Source organism: Zonotrichia leucophrys, chromosome 28, assembly GCF_028769735.1.
Source record: "Zonotrichia leucophrys gambelii isolate GWCS_2022_RI chromosome 28, RI_Zleu_2.0, whole genome shotgun sequence".
Classification (NCBI taxonomy): domain Eukaryota; kingdom Metazoa; phylum Chordata; class Aves; order Passeriformes; family Passerellidae; genus Zonotrichia; species Zonotrichia leucophrys.
Window position 1 is genome coordinate 4,107,829 of NC_088197.1, and position 19,137 is coordinate 4,126,965.

Here is a 19,137-nt window from a genome sequence, read left to right on the forward strand (position 1 = left end):
CAGGTGTCGCCGGGACAAAAGGCGGCGTAACCGAAACCGCCGCGTGACGTCCCCGCCGTCCCGGCTCCGGTGGCACCGCGGGGCCGCCGCGTCCCCGCTCACGGCGGGATGTTCGGTGCATTCCCGTCGGGAATACGGGAATGTCGCCCCCGCCGGGAATGTCCCCCCCCCCGCCCCGCGGGGACGCTCCCGCAGCTGCGCCGGTGACAGCCGGTGACAGCCGGGCCATGAGCTCAGCGGGGTGCGAGGCACCGGCTGGCACCGGCGGCGGGGCGGGGAGGGACAGGCGGGCACCGCGGGTGCGGTGACACCGCCGGGGTCGTGGGGGAGCCGCCGCACCGAGAGCAGCACCGGGAGCAGCACCGGGAGCTCGGGGGGCGGAGCGCGCGCGGTGGCGGCAGTGCCGGGAGGGAGGGGGGGTGACAGCTCGGGCTGGGTGACAGCCGATGGACGGCGGCAGCTCCAGCTCCAGCGCCGCTCTCCGGTACCGGCGGCTCCGCTGGCGCATCTCCCCCCGCGCCGCTCCCGCCGCGCTTTGGGGCGGCGGCCGCTTTAAAAATGCAAATGAGCCCCCTCCCCGCGCGCGGCGCGGCGGCGCCTCCACCAATGGGAAGCGGCGGCCGCTGGCTGCGGTCACCGCTGCCGGGCGCGCCGGCCAATGGCGGCGCGACTTGGCGGGAGGGGGCGTGGCCAGCACCGCCCCCGGCGCGGTCCCGGCGCGGTCCCGGGGCGGCGGCGGCGGCGGAGCGGGGCGGGGGCGGTGGCCCCGCAGGTGAGTCCCGCGTCCTCCCCGGAGCGGGCGCCGCGCCCCGGCCCCGCGCCGCGCACGGGGGTCCCGTCCCGTCCCGTCCCGGAGTGTCCCCGCCACGGCCCCGCCGCGCTGCCCCCCGGCCCCGCCGTTCCCGCGCGGGTTCCCCCGCGCCGCCCCCGCAGCATCGCCCTCACCGGGATGCGCGGTGCATCCCCGCGCCGCCCCCGCCGTACCGGGGATCCCCCCCATCCCTCGCTGTGCGCCGCGCCCCGCTGCACTGCACCGGCGCCCACCGTTAATAACGCCCCGGTGCCCCGGCGCAGCCCCCGCTGGCCACGAGCCCGCTCCCGGTGCTGCGGGCGGCCCCCCCGCCGCCTCCCCGCGCTGCAGGTGCAGTGCTCGGTTCGCCGCTTTCCCTCTTTTTTCAATTTTAGGGGTGCACGCCTCAAAAATAAAAACCCCGGCGGTGCCTCCCGTTCCCAGGGGGGGGTTTGGGGTGCGCAGCCCCCCCCGCCTTCCCGAACCGGACCCTCCCCTTCCCGTCCCCCCGCATCCTCCGGGGGTTCCCCCGCGCCCCCCGCTGAAGGTCACGGCTGCGGGTGTGTCCCGACCCGCCCGGTTTTGGGGCGCGGGTGGGGGGGGGGGTCCCGGTGCCGCATCTCCCCCCCCATCCCGCACCCCCCGTCCCGCTCGGGGACTCGGTGCCCGCGGGGACTTTGGCCGGCGGCGCGTTCGTGGCGTTTGCGGCCGCCCGGGACCGGCGGGGCTGGGGGGGCGATAGGGGGGGTCCAGCGGGCCCCGAGCCCCCACTGAGACCCCTCCCAGCTTCCCCCCCCCCCCGTTTACCGGGGGGGCCGCGCTGAGCCCGCCCCGCTCGTGACACAGGTGGCGGAACCCGTGCGGAGGGACCGGGCAGCGGCGCGGGGGCTCCCAGCGGGTTTGGGGGCCCTGAGCCCCCCATTGAACCCCTCCAGACCCCCGGCACGCCGAGGATGCTCGGGGGGGCCCCGCGAACCCCCCAACAGCGCAGCGTGAGTCGGGGGGGGCCTCCCCCGGTGGCGCCAAGCAGGCGCGAATTTTTGGGGTTTCCTGTTTTTCTCCGGTGCATGATGGGGAGCGGGTTCGGGGGGGGCACAGAGCGGGGTGGGGGGCACAGCCAGGGGTGGGGGGCACATCTGGGGTGTGGGCACATCTGGGGGTCCCCCAGTGAGTGTTGGGGGGCTCGGGGATCCCCAGCGCGGCAAATTTAGGGGTGGGGGTCGGGATGCTTGGATCCTTTTTCTGTGGGGGTTCCTGGGGGTGTTTTAGGGGAGTTTTTGGGGGGCTCTGGGGGGCACGGGCAGGGCCGGGTGTGGGAGCAGCCGCCGCCGCACGCAGCAGCCGCTCATTTATTATTGATCTGCGTATCTGGTGTCGGGCCCAGCGCCGCCCCGGGGCCCCCCCGGTGCCCTCCCCGGTGCCCCCCCCCGGTACCGCCGGTACCGCACACCTTGGGGAGGGGTCGCTGATAGGGAATGTGGGGGGGACCCTGCGGTTTCCATGGCCACGGGGCTGCGTTTTCCCGGCAAAACCGATAAAAACGGGGGGGGTGCGACCCCTCGGAGCCCCCCCCGGTAAAATCCCGGTGTGTCCCCCCCCCCCAGGGCGCCGGGAGTTGAGCTGCGGGGTCCCCGCGCCGCTGCCCCCCCCTCCAAGATGTCCTATTTCACCGAGCACTTCTGGGTAAGCCGGGACCACCCCCCACACCCTTGGGTGCCCCCCACCCCTCCGTGGGTGCCCCCCACTCTCAAAGACCCCCCAGCCCTTGGGGGAGATGAATTTTCATTAATTTGGCACCATCATTAATGCTGCTAATTAATTAATTGGGGGGTGGGCAATGTGGGGGGTGGGCTGGGGGTCTCCCCCCCGTGGTGACATCGCTGTCCCCCCCCCCTCCTTGGGTGTCCCCAGCCCGGGGGGGGGCGGGGGAAGTCGCGTGGCCGGCGCTTCCTGGTTCGTCACCTTCCTCTTCCTCCTGCCTCAGTTTCCCCTGGGGGTTCACCTGCAGCCCCAGCGCGGCTGAGGGGGGGGTGAGAGCTGAAGTGAAGCCGCTTTGTGGGTGTGGGGCAGCACCCAAAATAACCCCGGGGATTTTTGGGGTTCAGCCCAGCCCGTCCTGGGGAGGGCTGGTTTGGGGTTGGCATGGGGGGGGCTCAGCACCCCAATTTGGGGGGTTTGGGTCACTCCGGATGCTGTTCCCAGGGAAAAGGGGGTGTGGGGACCCTTGGGATTCGGGATCTGAGTGAGGGGGCTCCCCTGGCAGGGTGAGAAGAACCACGGCTTCGATGTCCTCTACCACAACATGAAGCACGGGCAGATCTCCACCAAGGAGCTCGCTGACTTCGTCCGGGAGAGGTACCCGGGGTTGGGGACACCTTTGGGGGCTCCCCAGAACCCTTTGGGGGGGTCCCCAAAACCCAAATCCCCCTCCTCACCATCCCCAGGGCCGCCATTGAGGAGAACTACGCCAAGGCCATGGTGAAGCTGTCGAAGATGGCCACGAACGGGACCCAGCTGGGGTACGGGGGGGTTCTGGGACACCTCGAGGTGGCTTTGGGGACACCTTGGTGACCGTTGTGGTGGCCCCCCCGGGCAGGACCTTCGCGCCTCTGTGGGAGGTTTTCCGCATCTCCTCGGACAAGCTGGCCCTGTGCCACCTGGAGCTGATGAAGAAGCTGCACGACCTCATCAAGGAGATCTCGCGCTACGGCGAGGAGCAAGGCCGGGTGCACAAGAAGGTAGCGCCGTCCCCTCCCCGCCATTGTCCCCTCCCTGGTGTCCCCTGCCAGCCCTGCCCACGCTGCCGTGTGCCCACAGTCCAAGGAGGAGGTGGCAGGGACGCTGGAGGCCGTGCAGCTGCTGCACGGGGTGGCCCAGCTGCTGCCCAAGTCCAAGGAGAGCTACCACAGCAAGTGCCAGGAGTACGAGCGGCTGCGCAAGGAGGGCACCAGCCAGAAGGAGATCGACAAGGTGCCACCCCCAGTGTCCCCCCCTCAGTGTCCCCATGTCCCCCCTTACTCCCGTTGGTGGTTCTGTCCTCTCGTGGTGGTTCTTCTTCCTCCTCCCTGCGGTCCCTGTCACTTCCCTCGGTGTCCGTGTCCCTTCCCTGGTGATTCTTGACCCTCCCTCGATGGTCTTTTTGTGTCACAGTGATCCCTGTCCCCCCTCAGGAGGTCACTGTCCCCTCCCTGATGGTCCCTGTCCTTGTCCCGGCTGCCCCCTGACCCCTGGGTAGTCTCTGTCCCATTCCTGACAATCCTTGTCATTGTCCTGGTTGTTCCTGGCTGTCCCCTGTCCCCTCCCTGAGGATCCCTGTCCCTGTCCTGGTTGTCCCCTGTCCCCCCTGGGTGATCTCTGTCCTGTTCCTGACCATCCCTGTCCTTGTCCCTGCTGTCCCTTGACTGTCCCTTGTCCCCTGGCTGTCCCCATGTCCTGTTCCTGATGATCCCTGTCCTTGTCCCAGCTGTCCCTGGCTATCCCTGGCTGTTCCCTGTCCTGTTCCTGATGATCCCTGTCCTTGTCCTGGCTCTCCCCTGGCTGTCCCCTGTCCCCCCTGGTGGTCTCTGTCCCATTCCTGACAATCCCTGGCCTTGTCCCTGGCTATCCCCTGTTCCATTCCTGATGATCCCTGTCCTTGTCCTGGTTGTCCCCTGTCCTGTTCCTGACATCCTGGCCTGTCCCTGGCTGTTCCTGTCCTGTTCCTGATGATCCCTGTCATTGTTCCTGGTTGTCCCCTGTCCTGTTCCTGATGATCCCTGTCCTTGTCCCAGCTGTCCCCTGGCTGTTCCCTGTCCTGTTCCTGATGATCCCTTGTCATTGTCCTGGCTCTCCCCTGGCTGTCCCCTGTCCCCCCTGGTGGTCTCTGTCCCATTCCTGACAATCCCTGGCTGTCCCTGTCATTGTCCCCGGCTGTCCCCGTGCCCGGCGGTGGCGCAGGCGGAGCTGAAGTCGCGGAAGGCGGGCGAGGCGCTGCGGAGGGCGGTGGACAAATACAACGCTGCCCGCGCCGACTTCGAGCAGCGCATGCTGGACTCGGCCATGGTGGGCACGGCTGGCACGCCTGGGAGAGGGATGGGAACTGGGAAAGGGATGGGCATTGATGGGATTTGGGACAAGGATGGGCATGGCTGGGAACTGGGAGAGGGATGGGAACCGGTGGGATTTGGGAAAGGGATGGGAACTGGGAGAGGGATGGGAACTGGTGGGAACTGGGAAAGGGATGGGGCATTGGAGGCATGTGGGCAGGAATGGACACTGCTGGCACTTGGGAAGGGATGGGAACTGATGGGATTTGGGTGTGGATGGGCATTGGTGGGATTTGGGAAGAGGTGGCATCCCACCCATCCCAACCCCCCTGCCACGCCCATCTGGGGACATCCCACCCATCCCAAACCCTTCCCTGCCCGCCTGGGGACATCCCACCCATCCCAACTCCCCTTCTCTGTCCACCTGCTGATCCTGGGGATGTCCCCCCCATTCCTGACCCCCGTTTTTCCCTCTCCAGCGCTTCCAGGAGGTGGAAGAAGCCCACCTGCGGCACATGAAGGGGCTCATCGGCTCCTACTCGCACTCTGTGGAGGACACCCACGTCCAGATCGGCCAGGTGAGTCCCCAGGTGAGTGTGGACCCCCTCCCCATTCCCATTTCCCCTCTTTATTCCATGTCCCCTTCCCTTTTTGCCCCCCTCCAGGTGCACGAGGAGTTCAAGCAGAACGTGGAGAACATCGGCACGGAGATGCTGCTGCGGAGGTTTGCCGAGAGCAAGGGCACGGGGAGGGAGCGGCCAGGTGAGCCTGGGGGTCCCACCTGGGTGGGGGTGGGCCCCTGATGATCCTGGGTTGATCCCGGGCTGGTTCCGCCTGATCCTGGGCAGGTCCCAGTCGATCCTGGGTTGATCCAGAATTGATCCTGGGTTGGTCCAGGCTGATCCTGGGTTGATCCTGGCTCATCCCAGGCCAATCCCATGCTGATCCCAGTTTGTCCTGGCCCATCCTGGGCTGATCCCGAGTTGATGCCAGGCTGATCCCAGCTGATCCCGGGTTGATGCCAGGCTGATCCCAGGCTGATCCCAGCCTGACCCTGGCTGATCCTGGGTTGATTCCGCTGGTCCCTGGCTGATCCTGGTTAATCCCAGCTGATCCCAGTATGATCCCAGCTGATCCCAAGTTGATCCCAGCTGGTCCCATTATGATCCCAGCTGATCGGGGGCTGATCCTGGGTTGATCCCAAGCAGATCCCAGCTGATCCTGGATTGATCCCAGGCTGATCCTGGTTAATCCCAGCTGATCCTGGGCTGGTCCTGGGCTGATCCCAGGTTGATCCCAGCTGGTCCCGGGCTGATCCTGGGTGATCCCAGCTGATCCTGGGCTGTTCCTGGGTGGATTTCGGGCTGATCCTGGGTGGATCTCGGGCTGATCCTGGGTTGATCCCAGCTGATCTCGTTCTCCGTGGCAGGAGCGTTGGATTTCGATGAGTACCGGCTGGCTCCAGCGCAGGAAGGCAAGTACGTCTGCATCCAGCTGGGAGTGCCGGGGGCTGCGGAGGCCCCTCCTCACCCCGCTCCCGCTTTCCCCAGGACCCAAGAGGAGCCGGAGCAAAGCGTTCCGGATCCCGGGCTTGAGCCGTAAGGAGCGGGAGCGTGACGCTGTGTAAGAGCCTCCATCCCTGCCTCCTGCAGTTCCTGCACCCCTGCATCCCCACATTCCACATCCCTGCATTGTTTCATCCCTGAATTCCCACATCCCTGCATCCCTGAATTCCCACATCCCTGCATCCCTGAATTCCTGCATCCCTGAATTCCCACATCCCTGCATCCTGGCAGCTTTGCATCCCTGCATTGTTTCATCCCTGAATTCCCACCTCTCTGAATTCCTGCATCCCTGAATTCCCACATCTCTGCATCCCTGAATTCCCACATCCCTGAATTCCCACATCCCTGCATCCCTGAATTCCCACATCTCTGCATCCCTGAATTCCCACATCCCTGAATCCCTGAATTCCTGCATCCCTGAATTCCCACATCCCTGAATTCCTACATCCCTGAATTCCCACATCCCTGAATCCTTGAATTCCCACATCCCTGAATCCCCACATCCCTGAATCCCTGAATTCCCACATCCCTGAATTCCCACATCCCTATATCCCTTAATTCCCACATGCTATATCCCTGAATTCCCACATCCCTTAATTCCCACATCCTTACATCCCTGAATTCCCACATCCCTGAATCCCTATATCCCTGAATTCCCACATCCTATATCCCTGAATTCCCACATCTCTGCATCCCTGAATTCCCACATCCCTGAATCCCTAGATCCCTGAATTCCCACATCCCTGAATTCCCACATCCCTGCATCCCTGAATTCCCACATCTCTGCATCCCTGAATTCCTGCATCCCTGAATTCCCACATCCCTGAATCCCTGAATCCCTGAATCCCTGAATTCCCACATCCCTGCCTCCCTGAATTCCCACATCCCTGAATCCCTGAATTCCCACATCCCCTGACTCTCACCATCTCATTCCCAGGGAATCTCCGGATAACGACCTGGTGAGTGTCCCAGTGCCCCGCCCTGGCGCTGCCATTCCCAAACTGGGAGCACTGGGAATGTCGGGCTGTGTCCCTGCAGGGCTGCCCCGAGGTGGACGAGGACGGATTCACCGTGCGCCCGGACAGCGCCCGCAGTATCCGTGGAAAAGGGGGGAATTTGGGGGATCCAGGGCAATTCCAAGCAGGGATTTTTGGGGGATCCAAGGGCAATTCCAGCTGGGTAGTTTTTGGGGATCCAGGGGGAATTCCAGGCCGGGATTTTTGGGGGATCCAAAGGGAATTCCAAGCAGGGATTTTTGGGGGATCCAAGGGGAATTCTGACCAGGCCTTTTGGAGAATCCAAGGAGAATTCCAACTGGGCACTTTTGGGGGGATCCAAAAGGAATTCTGACCAGGCATTTTTGGGGGATCCAACAGGAATTCCAACTGGGCATTTTTGAGGATCCAAAGGGAATTCCAACTGTGCATTTTGGGGGATCCAAGGGGAACACCAAGCAGGGATTTTGGGGGATCCAAAGGGAATTCTGACCAGGCATTTTTGGGGGATCTAAAGGGAATTCCAACTGGGGATTTTTGGGGGAATCCAAGGGGAATTCCAGCTGAGCATTTTTTGAAGATCCAAGGGGAAATCTGGCCATTTGTGGGGGATCCAAGGACAATTCCAAGCAGGGATTTTTGGGGGGATCCAAGGGGAACACCAAGCAGGGATTTTTGAAGGATCCAAAGGGAATTCCGACCGGGCATTTTTGGGCGATCCAGGGACAATTCCAAGCAGGGATTTTTGGGGGATCCAAAAGGAATTCTGACCAGGCATTTTTGGGGGATCCAACAGGAATTCCAACTGGGCATTTTTGAGGATCCAAAGGAAATTCCAACTGTGCATTTTGGGGGATCCAAGGGGAACTCCAAGCAGGGATACTTAGGGGATCCAAGGACAATTCCAAGCAGGGATTTTTGGGGGATCCAAGGGGAATTCCAGCCAGGCATTGCCTTGACATGGGCTCAGGCGAGGTGGAGAACCCCGGCTGCTCCTCCAGCGACTCCGACTACGACGAGGACGAGCCGCGCAAGTTTTACGTGCACATCAAGCCGGTGCAGCCGCGGGAGGCGCCCGGCAGCGCCGAGGCCGCCGTGGAGCAGCTCAAGGCCACCGTGGGCAATCTCATCCTGGCCCCCGGCGTTGGGGTGAGCCTGGGGGGGCCGCGGGGACCCCCGGAGTTCATGGGGTCACGTCAGCCCTGTCCCCTTCTCTTGCAGGGCACCGTCAGGAGGCAGGCGTCACGTAAGTGGCCTGGGGGGTGGCACTGAGGCTGAGAGCCACTGCTTGGGGACATCTCATCCTTCCTGATCCCCTTCTTGGGGACATCTCACCCTTCCTTAAACCCAATCCTTGGGGACATCACACCCTTCCTGACCCCCTTCTTGGGGACATACCATCCTCCTAAACCCCCTTCCTTGGGGACAATGCCACCCTTCCTTAAACCCAGTCCTTGGGGACATCACATCATTCCTGAGCCCCCTTCTTTGGGGACAATGCCACTCTCTTTAAACCCAGTCCCTGGGGACATCCCATCCTTCCTGACCCCGTTCTTGGGGACATCACATAATTCCTGAGCCCTTCTTTGGGGACATCACATCCTCCTAAGTTCCACTCCTTGGGGACATCTCATCCTTCCTGACCCCCTTCCTTGGGGACAATGCCACCCTTCCTTAAACCCAATCCTTGGGGACAATGCCACCTTTCCTGAGCCCCCTTCCCTGTCTGCTGGGGGACACCCCACCCTTCCCGAGCCACCCCAGAGTCCCCGTGGCTCTGTGTCCCCTCACGGTGACATCCCCCCTCAGGGCACACGGCATCCCTGACCCCGGCCTGCAGTGACACAGACCCCGAGGGGACACTGGCAGCAGGTGAGGCTGGGCTGGGGGTCCTGGGCATTTGGGGGGCACACAGGGGGTCCTTGTGGGGTGCAATGCAGTGTCCCCTCTCTCTGCAGGTGACAGCACAGGGAGGGCTCTCCCGGTGGCACAGATGAACAGGTAGGGGACAGCAAGGGATTGGGGTGCCATGGAGTGGCCGCCCCCCATTCCTGGGGGGTTCTGGGCAGGCTCTGAGCCCCCCACGCTCTGTCTCTATCCCAGTGGCCCCGGGAAGCCCCCGCAGGACCCCCCACCCTCAGCCGCGCTCTTCGGTCCCCCTCTGGAGTCGGCGTTGGAGGCAGAGGAATTCCCGGGTGAGGATTTGGGGGGCGGGATGGGAACAGGAGAATTCCCGGGTGAGGATTTGGAGGGCGGGATGGGAACAGGAGAATTCCCGGGTGAGGATTTGGGAGCGGGATGGGAACGGGAGAATTCCTGGGTGAGGACTTGGGGGGCGGGATGGGAACGGGAGAATTCCCGGGTGAGGATTTGGGGGGCGGGATGGGAACAGGAGAATTCCCGGGTGAGGATTTGGGGGGCGGGATGGGAACAGGAGAATTCCCGGGTGAGGAATTGGGGGGCGGGATGGGAACAGGAGAATTCCCGGGTGAGGATTTGGAGGGCGGGATGGGAACAGAGGAATTCCCGGGTGAGGATGGGAACCCCCGGCAGGGCAGGGGCCGCGCTCTGACCGGGGCTGTCCCGCAGCCCCCCGCTCCTACGTGCTCACCTCGTCCTCGTCGCCCTTCTCCTCCTCGTCCCCGGAGAACGTGGAGGACTCGGGGCTGGACTCGCCCTCTCACCCTGCTCCCGGTCCCTCCCCGGACTCCCGGCCCTGGACGCCGCAGCCGGGGACGCCGCAGAGCCCCGGGCCCAAAGCGGAGCCGCCCCCCGGCTTGAGCAGCAGCAGCAGCAGCAGCGCCTGGACCCCGCGGCCCCGCAGCCCCTCCGGCCGCCTCCCCGAGCCCCCCAACTTCGCCGTTTTCAGCGGCCCCGGCGCCGAGGGGCTCTGGGGGGACGCGGGGGCCGCGCCCCGGGCTCGCAGCCGCTGCCTCAGCGGTCCCGCCCCACGAGAAGCGCCCTCGCCGGACCCTTTTGGGGATCCCCCGGTGTGGGGCAGACCCCGCAGCCCCGGCGGGGAGCAGCCCCCCCTGACGCGGCCTTCCTCCAACTCGGCCTCCTCGTCCTCCTCCTCGCCGGCCCCCCCGAGCGGGGGGGAGTCCTCCAGCCCCTCTCCCTGGGGCTGCCAAGGGCCGGGGACCAGGCTGAGCGAGGGGGGCACGGCCGGGACCCCCCCTCTGCAGTCGGAGCCGGGTGAGTGGGGGGGAGCTGCCCCACGGTACCGCTAAATGTGACTCCCACAGCCCCAACTCTGCCCCCCACCCCGTTATCCTTAACCCTGGCCCATCATTACCTCTAAATCTGCCCCCATGAACCCAAACTCTGTCCTGAGTGACCCCAAACTCTGTCCCCATTAACCTGAACTGTCCCCCTAAGCCCAACTCTGTCCCGAGTGACCCAAACTTGACCCTCCATGACCCAAAACTCTACTCCCCATGACCCCAAACTGTGCCCCCCATAAGCCCCAACTCTGCCCCAAGTGGCCCAAAATTCTGCCCCCCCATGACCCCAAATTCTGCCCCCCCCAGTTAGCCTGAACTGTGCCCCCCATGACCCCAAACTCTGTCCCGAATGACCCCAAACTCTGCCCCCAATTAGCCTGAACAGTGCCCCCCAAAACCCCCAACTGTGCCCCCCAAAACCCCCAACTCCACGCCCCACCCCAAAACCGAGCCCTGCCCAACTCCCCAGTTCCCAATTCCTGCCCAACTCCCGGGGGGTGGTCCCGGATTTCGGGGCGGGGGGGGGGGTCCTGCCGTGTCAGGGCTCTCCCCTCACCCCCCCGTTCGTGCCCCCCCAGATCCGGTGCCCTCCTGGCCCAGCGCTGCCCCTCGGGACGTTCCTCTCGTGGCTCCCCCGCGCCGCTCCCGCACCAAGCGGCCGCCGGCCGGGCCGGGCAGCAACAGCGACCTGGTGCGGGGCTGGGGGGGCGTGGGGACCCCCGGGCTGGGGAGGGGCGAGGGGACCCCCGGGAGGGGCGGTCGGACACGGCCCGGCTTGCCAGTGATCCCAGTATGGGAATGGCAGCGAGGGGAAGGGGAACTGGGAGGAGATGGCCTGGGGATGAGAAGGGGAGAGGTGAGGGGGGCGGGAATTTGGGGGTTCGGGGGTGTGGGAATTTGGGGGTGTGGGGATTTGATGCGTGGGAATTTGGGGATATGGGAATTTGGGGATCCAGAGGTGTGGGAATTTGATATGTGGGAATTTGGGGATGTGGGAATTCAGGGGTGTAGGGATTTGGGAATTCGGGGGTGTGGGAATTCGGAGTGGGAGAATTTGGGGGTGTGGGAATTTGGGGATGTGGGAATTCAGGGGTGCAAGATGCAGGGATATTGAGTTTGGGAGTTCAGGGGTGGCAGATGCAGGATTTGGGAATTCAGGGATAGAGGATGTGGGAATGCAGTGGGGCAGGATTTTGGGAATGCAGGGATGCACAGGGGTGCAGGGATGTGGAATTTGGAGATGGGGGGATGAGGAATTTGGGGATGCAGGGATGTGGAATTCGGGAGTGCAGGGATGTGGAATTTGGGGATGCAGGGATGTGGAATTCGGGGTGCAGTGATGTGGAATTCGGAGATGCAGGGATGTGGAATTTGGGGATGCAGGGATGTGGAATTCGGGGTGCAGGGATGTGGAATTTTGGGATGCAGGGATGCAGAATTTGGGAATGCAGGGGTGCAGGGATACAGGATTTCGGGAATGCAGGGATGCACGGAGATGCTGGGATGTGGAATTCGGGAATTCAGGGGTGCAGGGATGTGGAATTCGGGGGTGTGGGAATTCAGGGATGTGGAATTCGGGGTGCAGGGATGTGAAATTCGGGGGTGCAGGAATGTGGAATTTGGAGATATAGGGATACAGGGATGTGGAATTTGAGGATGCAGGGATGCAGAGATGCAGAATTTGGGGATGTGGGGATACAGGGATGCGGAATTCGGGGATACGGATGGGATGGTGGGAATTTGGGGATACGATGGTCGGGGCATGGGATGTGGTGAATTTGGGAAGATGCAGGGATGATGGAATATCGGGTGCGGGATTGTGGATATGGGTTTGGATCGGAAGATACAAGAATTGGATGCAGGGATGCAGAGATCATTGGATGTGGGATACAGGGTGCGATCGGGGATACAGGATGTGGATTGGGGATGCAGGGAGCAGGATGTGGAATTTGGGTGCAGGGATGTGGAATTCGGTGCAGGGATTGGAATTGGGATCAGGGATGCAGATTGGGAATGCAGGGTGCAGATAGATTTCGGGAATGCAGGATGACGGAGAGCTGGGAGTGATCGGAATTCGGGGCAGGGATGTGGAATTCAGGTGCAGGATGCGAATTCAGGGTGCAGGGATGTGGAATTCGGGGCTGCAGGATGTGGAATCTGCAGGGATGTGATTGTCAGGGATTGGAATTCTGCAGGATGTGGAGGATCAGGGATGGGAATTGGGGTGCAGGGATGTGGTGGGATTAACAGGGATGCGGAATTCGGGGTGCAGGGGTGCACACACCCACCCCAGCCCGCCTTGCCCCCGCAGTCGCGCTCGCTGAGCCCCTCGCCCTCCTGGAGCTGCGGCCCCTCGCACTCGGCCCCCGCCAGCCTGGGCGAGCGCGGCTTCTTCACCGTGGCCCCGCCGGCGCTCGGTGCGTCCCGGGGGGATCCGGGGGGGTGGTCTGGGGGTCCCAGCCCCGCGCTGACCCCGGTGCCCCCTCCCCAGGGCTGTCCCGCGGCCCCAGCCCCGTGGTGCTGGGCTCGCAGGACGCGCTGCCCGTGGCCACCGCCTTCACCGAGTACGTGCACGCCTACTTCAAGGGGCGCGACGCCGACAGGTACGGGGGTTCAGAGGATTTGGGGGTGTCCCAGGGGTGCTTTGGGGAGATTTTGGGGTTCAGAGGATTTTGGGGCGTGCTGTGGGGGTGCAGCCACTGCTTGGGGCTCGGGGATGTATCCAAACCTAAATCAGGCACCCCAAAAACGCGGAGAGGGCACCCCAAAACATGGGAGGGACCCCAAAACCTTGGGGGAGCTGGAAATATGGGGGGAGACCCCAAAACATGGGGGTCACCATGGCCACAGCCACAGCCCTGGGCTGTATCCAACCCCAAAACTGCAGGGGGACCCCAAAACTGGGGGAAGAGGGGGGGAGGATCCTGGAACATGGACCCCAAAACATGGGAGGGACCCCAAAACCTGGGGGGGGAGCTGGAAATATGTGGGGACACCCCAAAAATGGGGGGAGACCCCAAAACCTCAGGGGGATCCTGGAACATGGAGGGGACCCCAAAAACCTGGGGGTCACCATGGCCACAGCCACAGCCCTGGGCTGTATCCGACCCCAAAACTGCAGGGGGACCCCAAAACTGGAACATGGACCCCAAAACATGGGAGGGACCCCAAAAATGGGGTAGACTCCAAAACCGCAGGGGGATCCTGGAGCATGGGGGAGGATCCTGGAACATGGCGGGGGGGGGGATCCCCAAAACCCCAAAACCGCAGGGGGACCCCAAAACTGAGGGGGAGCTGGAAATGTGGGGGTCCCTCCGGCCGCCGTGTGCTGCCCGTGGGATGTCCCCTGAGCCCCGGCGTGTCCCCGCAGCTGCCTGGTGAAGGTGACCGGGGAGCTGACCATGTCCTTCCCCGCCGGCATCGTGCGCGTGTTCGGCGGCCCCGCGGCCCCGCCCGTGCTCAGCTTCCGCCTGCTCAACGCCGGAGCCATCGAGCAGTTCCTGCCCAACGCCGAGCTGCTCTACAGGTGTGGCCACGGGGGACATGGGGGGACAGCGGGGGGACAGCCTGAGAGGGGCGGGGGGCAGTGGTGGGGGGCTGGGGTTGGGGTACGGGGGTTAGGGACCTTGGGAGGTGATGGATGCAGATGGGGTGGGTTTGGGTACAGGAGGCGGGATTAGGGGCTTGGGAGGTGATGGATCAGCAAAAGGGGCGGGTTTTGGGGTACAGGAGGTGTCGGGGATAGGGGGCTTGGGAGGTGATGGATGCAGGGATGGGCATGGATTTTGGGGTACAGGGGTGTCTAGGGGCAGGGACTTGGAAGTGATGGATGCAGGGATGGGCAGGTTTTGGGGTACAGGGGGTGTCTAGGGGATACAGGGATCTTGAGAAGTGATGGATGCAGCGATAGGGGTGGGTTTTGGGGTACAGGAGTGTTGGGGATACAGGGAGCTTGGGAGTGTGGATGCAGGATGGTGAGGGTTTTGGGGTACAGGGGGTGTCTGGGGGATACAGGGGGCTTGGGAGGTGATGGATGTAGCAGTAGGAGAAGGTTTTGGGGTACAGGAGAGACAAGGGGAGCTTGGGAAGTGTGGGTGCAGTGATGGGGGTGGATTTTGGGGTACAGGGAGTGTCTGGGGGATTTAGGGACCTTGGGAGGTGATGGATGCAGGGATGGGGGCGGGTTTTGGGGTACAGGGGAGACAAGGGGAGCTTGGGAAGTGTGGGTGCAGCAATGGGGGTGGGGTTTGGGGTACAGAGTGTCCCTGTTTTCCTGGGGATACCCTCAGGAGCTGAGGGATGGGGAGCAGAGTTTTGGGGGTTCCAGGGCTCTGAGTGTCCTGGGAATGCAGTGATGGGGAGCTGAGTGTTGAGATTTTGGGATTTTTTGGGGTCTGGGCATGCTGAGAATGCAGTGATTGGGAGCTGAGTGTTGAGATTTTGGGATTTTTGGGTGTCTGGGCATGCTGGGATTGCAGCAATGAGGAGCTGGGTATTGAGATTGGATTTTGGTGTCTGGCATGCTGGATGCAGCATGAGGAGCTGGGTATTGAGATTTTGGGACTTTAGGGGGTGTGGGCATGCTGGGAATGCAGCAATGAGGAGCTGAGTTTTGGGGATCCCAGCGCTCTGGGCATCGTTTGGAGCTGGGTACCGGGGTGCCAGCTTCTGGGGGTACCCAGACCTTGCTGCCCCTCTCCCCCCACGCCCCCAGCGACCCCTCCCAGAGCGACCCCAGCACCAAGGACTTCTGGCTGAACATGGCAGCGCTGACCGGGCACCTGCAGAAGCAGGCGGAGCAGAGCCCGGCCGCCTCCTACTACAACGTGGCGCTGCTCAAGTACCAGGTGAGCCCCTCGGGGCACCCCCCCCGGGCACGGCAGGGTGTGGGCGCCCCCCTGAACCCCCCGATGTGGCGCAGTTCTCGCGGCTGGGCCCCGGCTCGGCGCCGCTGCGGCTCTGCGTGCGCTGGGACTGCGCGCCCGGCGCCACGCGGGTCAGCGTCGAGTACAGCTACAACGCGGCCGCCCTGGCACTGCCCGTGCCCCTGGGCAACGTGCACGTCCTGCTGCCCGTGGAGGAGCCCCTGACCAACCTGCGGCTGCAGCCCGCCGCCAGCTGGTAATGGGAATGGGGAGAGAGCGGGGATGGGCTGCGGCGGGGGGGGGGAATGAAGGGTCTGGGGTCCTGAGCATGAACAGGGCTGGGGATGAAGGGTCTGGGGTCCCAAACCTTCACAGGGCAGGGGATGAAGGGTCTGGGGTCCTGAGCCTGAAAGGGGTGGGAGAAGAAGGGTCTGGGGTCCTGAGCATGAACAGGGGGATGAAGGTGGAGAGTCTGGGGTCCTGAGGCTGAATGGGGTGGGAAATGAAGGGTCTGGGGTCCCAAACCTTCACAGGGTGGGGGATGAAGGGTCTGGGGTCCCAAACCTTCACAGGGTGGGGGATGAAGGGTCTGGGGTCCTGAGCCTGAAAGGGGTGGGAGAAGAAGGGGCTGGGTCCTGAGATGAACAGGGGATGAAGGTGGAGAGTCTGGGTCCTGAGGGCTGAATGGGTGGGAATGAAGGGTCTGGGGTCCCAAACCCTCACAGGACAGGGGATGAAGGGTCTGGGGTCCTGAGCATGAACAGGGTCGGGGATGAAGGGTCTGGGGTCCCAAACCTTCACAGGGTGGGGGATGAAGGGTCTGGGGTCCTGAGCCTGGAAGGGGTGGGAGAAGAAGGTTTGGGATCCTGAGCATGAACAGGGTCGGGATGAAGGGTCGGGGTCCTGAGCATCAACAGGGGATGAAGGTGGAGAGTCTGGGTCCTGAGCTGAATGGGGTGGAAATGAAGGTCTGGGGTCCCAAACCTTCACAGGGTGGGGATGAAGGGTCTGGGGTCCTGAGCCTGAAAGGGGTGGGAGAAGAAGGGGCTGGGGTCCTGAGGCTGAACGAGGTGGGAAATGAGGGGTCTGGGGTTCCAAACCTTCACAGGGTGGGAAATGAAGGGTCTGGGGTCCTGAGCATGAACAGGGTGGGGAATGAAGGGTCTGGGGTCCTGAGGCCAAATAAGGAGAAGTGGAGAATCTGGGGTCCTGAGCCTGAAAGGGGTGGGAGAAGAAGGGTCTGGGGTCCTGAGCATGAACAAGGTCGGGGATGAAGGGTCTGGGGTCCTGAGGCTGAGTGGGGTGGGGGATGAAGGGTCTGGGGTTCCAAACCTTCACTGTTTGGGGGATGAAGGGTTTGGGGTTCTGAGCATGAACAGGGTCGGGGATGAAGGGTCTGGGGTCCCAAACTTTCACAGCATGGGGGATGAAGGGTTTGGGGTCCTGAGCATGAAAGGGGTGGGAGAAGAAGGGTCTGGGGTCCTGAGCATGAACAGGGGGATGAAGGTGGAGAGTCTGGGGTCCTGAACTTGAACAGGGTGAGGAATGAAGGGTCTGGGGTCCTGAGCATAAAAGGGGTCAGGGATGAAGGGTCTGGGGTCCCAAACCTTCACAGGGCAGGGGATGAAGGGTCTGGGGTCCCAAACATTCGCAGGGTGGATGACTCAGGGTTTGGAGCCCCAAACTCCCCCTGGGTGAGGGGATACACAGGACTGGGGGTCCCAAACGTGCCCAAGGTGAGGAGCACAGGAGTGGAGTCCTGAATCTCTGCAGGGTGGGAAAAATGGGAAATGGGGACCCTGAACTGGGAAATGGGGACCCTGAACTGGGAAATGGGGACCCTGAACTGGGAAATGGGGACGCTGAACTGGGAAATGGGGACCCTGAACTGGGAAATGGGGACCCTGAATTGGGAAATGGGGACCCTGAACTGGGAAATGGGGATGCTGAACTGGGAAATGGGGACCCTGAACTGGGAAATGGGGATGCTGAACTGGGAAATGGGGACCCTGAACTGGGAAATGGGGAAGCTGAACTGGGAAATGGGGACCCTGAACTGGGAAATGGGGACCCTGAACTGGGAAATGGGGACGCTGACGGGGTAAGGAAGGCAGGACGTGGGGATGGGCAGCAAGGGCTGAATTTTGGGGCTCTGAGGGCTTGAGGACACCCCCCTATCCCGGCAGGAACCTGGAGGAGAAGCGGCTGCTCTGGAAGCTGCTGGACATCCCCGGAGCCCCGGGGCAGGGAGGTGAGGCCGGGCCCGCCCTGCTCGGGGGTCGTGGGGCGGGGGCTCCGCGTCCCGACGCCCCCAACCCCTGCGCTGTCCCCCCCTGGCCAGGCTGCGGGCGGCTCTCGGCCAGCTGGGAGCCGCTGGGGGGGCCCAGCAAGCCCAGCCCCGTGGCCGCCCAGTTCAGCAGCGAGGGCAGCACCTTGTCGGGAGTGGAGGTGGAGCTGGCGGGCGCCGGGTACCGCATGTCGCTGGTCAAGAAGAGGTTTGCTACAGGTATGGCCTGGGGTGGGGATGGGGATGGGGGGGTCCTTTCCCCATAGCCTTGGGGGGTGCGGGGTCCTCTCTCCATCCCCTGGGTCCTGGGGGGACAGGGGGTCCTTTCCTTGGGGTGCATGGGGGGCATTTCCCTGGGGTATTTAGGGTCCTTTCCCTGCTCTTTGGGGTGCTCAGGGTCCCTTCCCTGGGGTATTTAGGGTCCCTTCCCTGGGGTATTTAGGGTCATTTCCCTGGGGTAATTTAGGGTCTTTTCTCTGCTTTTTGAGGTGTTCAGAGTCCCTTCTCTGGGGTATTTAGGGTCCTTTCCCTGCTCTTTGGGGTGCTCAGGGTCCCTTCCCTGGGGTATTTAGGGTCCTTTCCCTGCTCTTTGGGGTGCACAGTGGTCCCTTTTCTGCTCTTTGAGGTTTATGGGATCATTTCTCTGCTCTTTGCGGTGCTCAGGGTCTTTTCTCTGGGGTGTTTAGGGTCTTTTCTCTGCTTTTTGAGGTGCTCAGAGTCCCTTCTCTGGGGTATTTAGGGTCCTTTCCCTGCTCCTTGGGGTGCTCAGGAGTCCCTTTTCTGCTGTTTGAGGTTCATGGGATCATTTCCCTGCTCTTTGGGGTGCTCAGGTCCTTCCTGGGTATTTAGGGTCCTTTCCTACTTCTTGAGGTACACAGGAGTCCTTTTCTGCTGTTTGAGGTTCATGGGATCATTTCCTGCTCTTTGGGGTGCTCAGGGTCCCTTCCCTGGGGTATTTAGGGTCCTTTCCCTACTTCTTGGGGTGCACAGTGGTCCCTTTTCTGCTCTTTGAGGTTCATGGGATCATTTCTCTGCTCTTTGGGGTGCACGGGGTCCCTTCCCTGGGATATTTGGGTCATTTTCCTTCTCTTTGGGGTCCCCCAGTCCGGTGCTGGCGCTGGGCCGCTGGGCAGTGCCCGTGCCCGGCCGGGGCCGTGCCCTCCCTGCTCTGTGCCCACCTTTCCTCCGCAGGGATTTACCTGGCGGGGTCCTGAGAGGCTCCCGGACCCCCCCCGGGCTTTTCCCGCGGTTGTGTGAATTGGAAACACTGGATGGAGGCGGGCTGGGGAGGGGGCGTCTCTTCCTCCTCCTCCTTTCCCTCCTCCTCCTCCTCCTGTCCCCGCCCTGTCGCTGTCCCCGCGTCGTCTCCTGCTCCCCCCCCCCCGC

The 19,137-nt window shown here is 63.2% G+C and overlaps 1 protein-coding gene across 2 annotated transcripts; it reads left to right on the forward strand.

Moving 5' to 3' along the window:
• The first annotated feature begins 1,636 nt into the window (after positions 1 to 1,636).
• Positions 1,637 to 19,107, forward strand: FCHO1 (FCH and mu domain containing endocytic adaptor 1). Of its 2 annotated transcripts, none has more exons than XM_064734598.1 (28): positions 1,637 to 1,782; positions 2,395 to 2,473; positions 3,054 to 3,145; positions 3,235 to 3,309; positions 3,387 to 3,528; positions 3,608 to 3,760; positions 4,727 to 4,831; positions 5,295 to 5,393; positions 5,481 to 5,577; positions 6,245 to 6,289; positions 6,366 to 6,438; positions 7,318 to 7,339; positions 7,419 to 7,473; positions 8,346 to 8,524; positions 8,597 to 8,621; positions 9,185 to 9,247; positions 9,334 to 9,376; positions 9,479 to 9,570; positions 9,965 to 10,570; positions 11,178 to 11,290; positions 12,911 to 13,016; positions 13,091 to 13,202; positions 13,970 to 14,125; positions 15,314 to 15,446; positions 15,521 to 15,720; positions 17,651 to 17,715; positions 17,806 to 17,970; positions 18,943 to 19,107. In XM_064734598.1, the coding sequence occupies exons 2-28, from the start codon at positions 2,447 to 2,449 to the stop codon at positions 18,963 to 18,965; spliced, it is 3,066 nt and encodes a 1,021-aa protein (XP_064590668.1). In that variant the 5' UTR covers positions 1,637 to 1,782; positions 2,395 to 2,446; the 3' UTR covers positions 18,966 to 19,107. The 2 variants fall into 2 exon arrangements, with proteins under 2 accessions (XP_064590668.1, XP_064590670.1); XM_064734600.1 differs by having other exon boundaries at positions 8,346 to 8,518.
• The last annotated feature ends 30 nt before the right edge of the window (positions 19,108 to 19,137 follow it).

Excerpts from the sequence above, each read along its gene's own strand:
- FCHO1 (XM_064734598.1), top strand. The coding sequence starts at position 2,447 with ATGTCCTATTTCACCGAGCACTTCTGG. Across the intron at positions 7,474-8,345 it reads GCGCCCGGACAGCGCCCGCA|GCGAGGTGGAGAACCCCGGC; the intron begins GTATCCGTGGAA and ends ACATGGGCTCAG. Across the intron at positions 8,525-8,596 it reads TCCTGGCCCCCGGCGTTGGG|GGCACCGTCAGGAGGCAGGC; the intron begins GTGAGCCTGGGG and ends CTTCTCTTGCAG.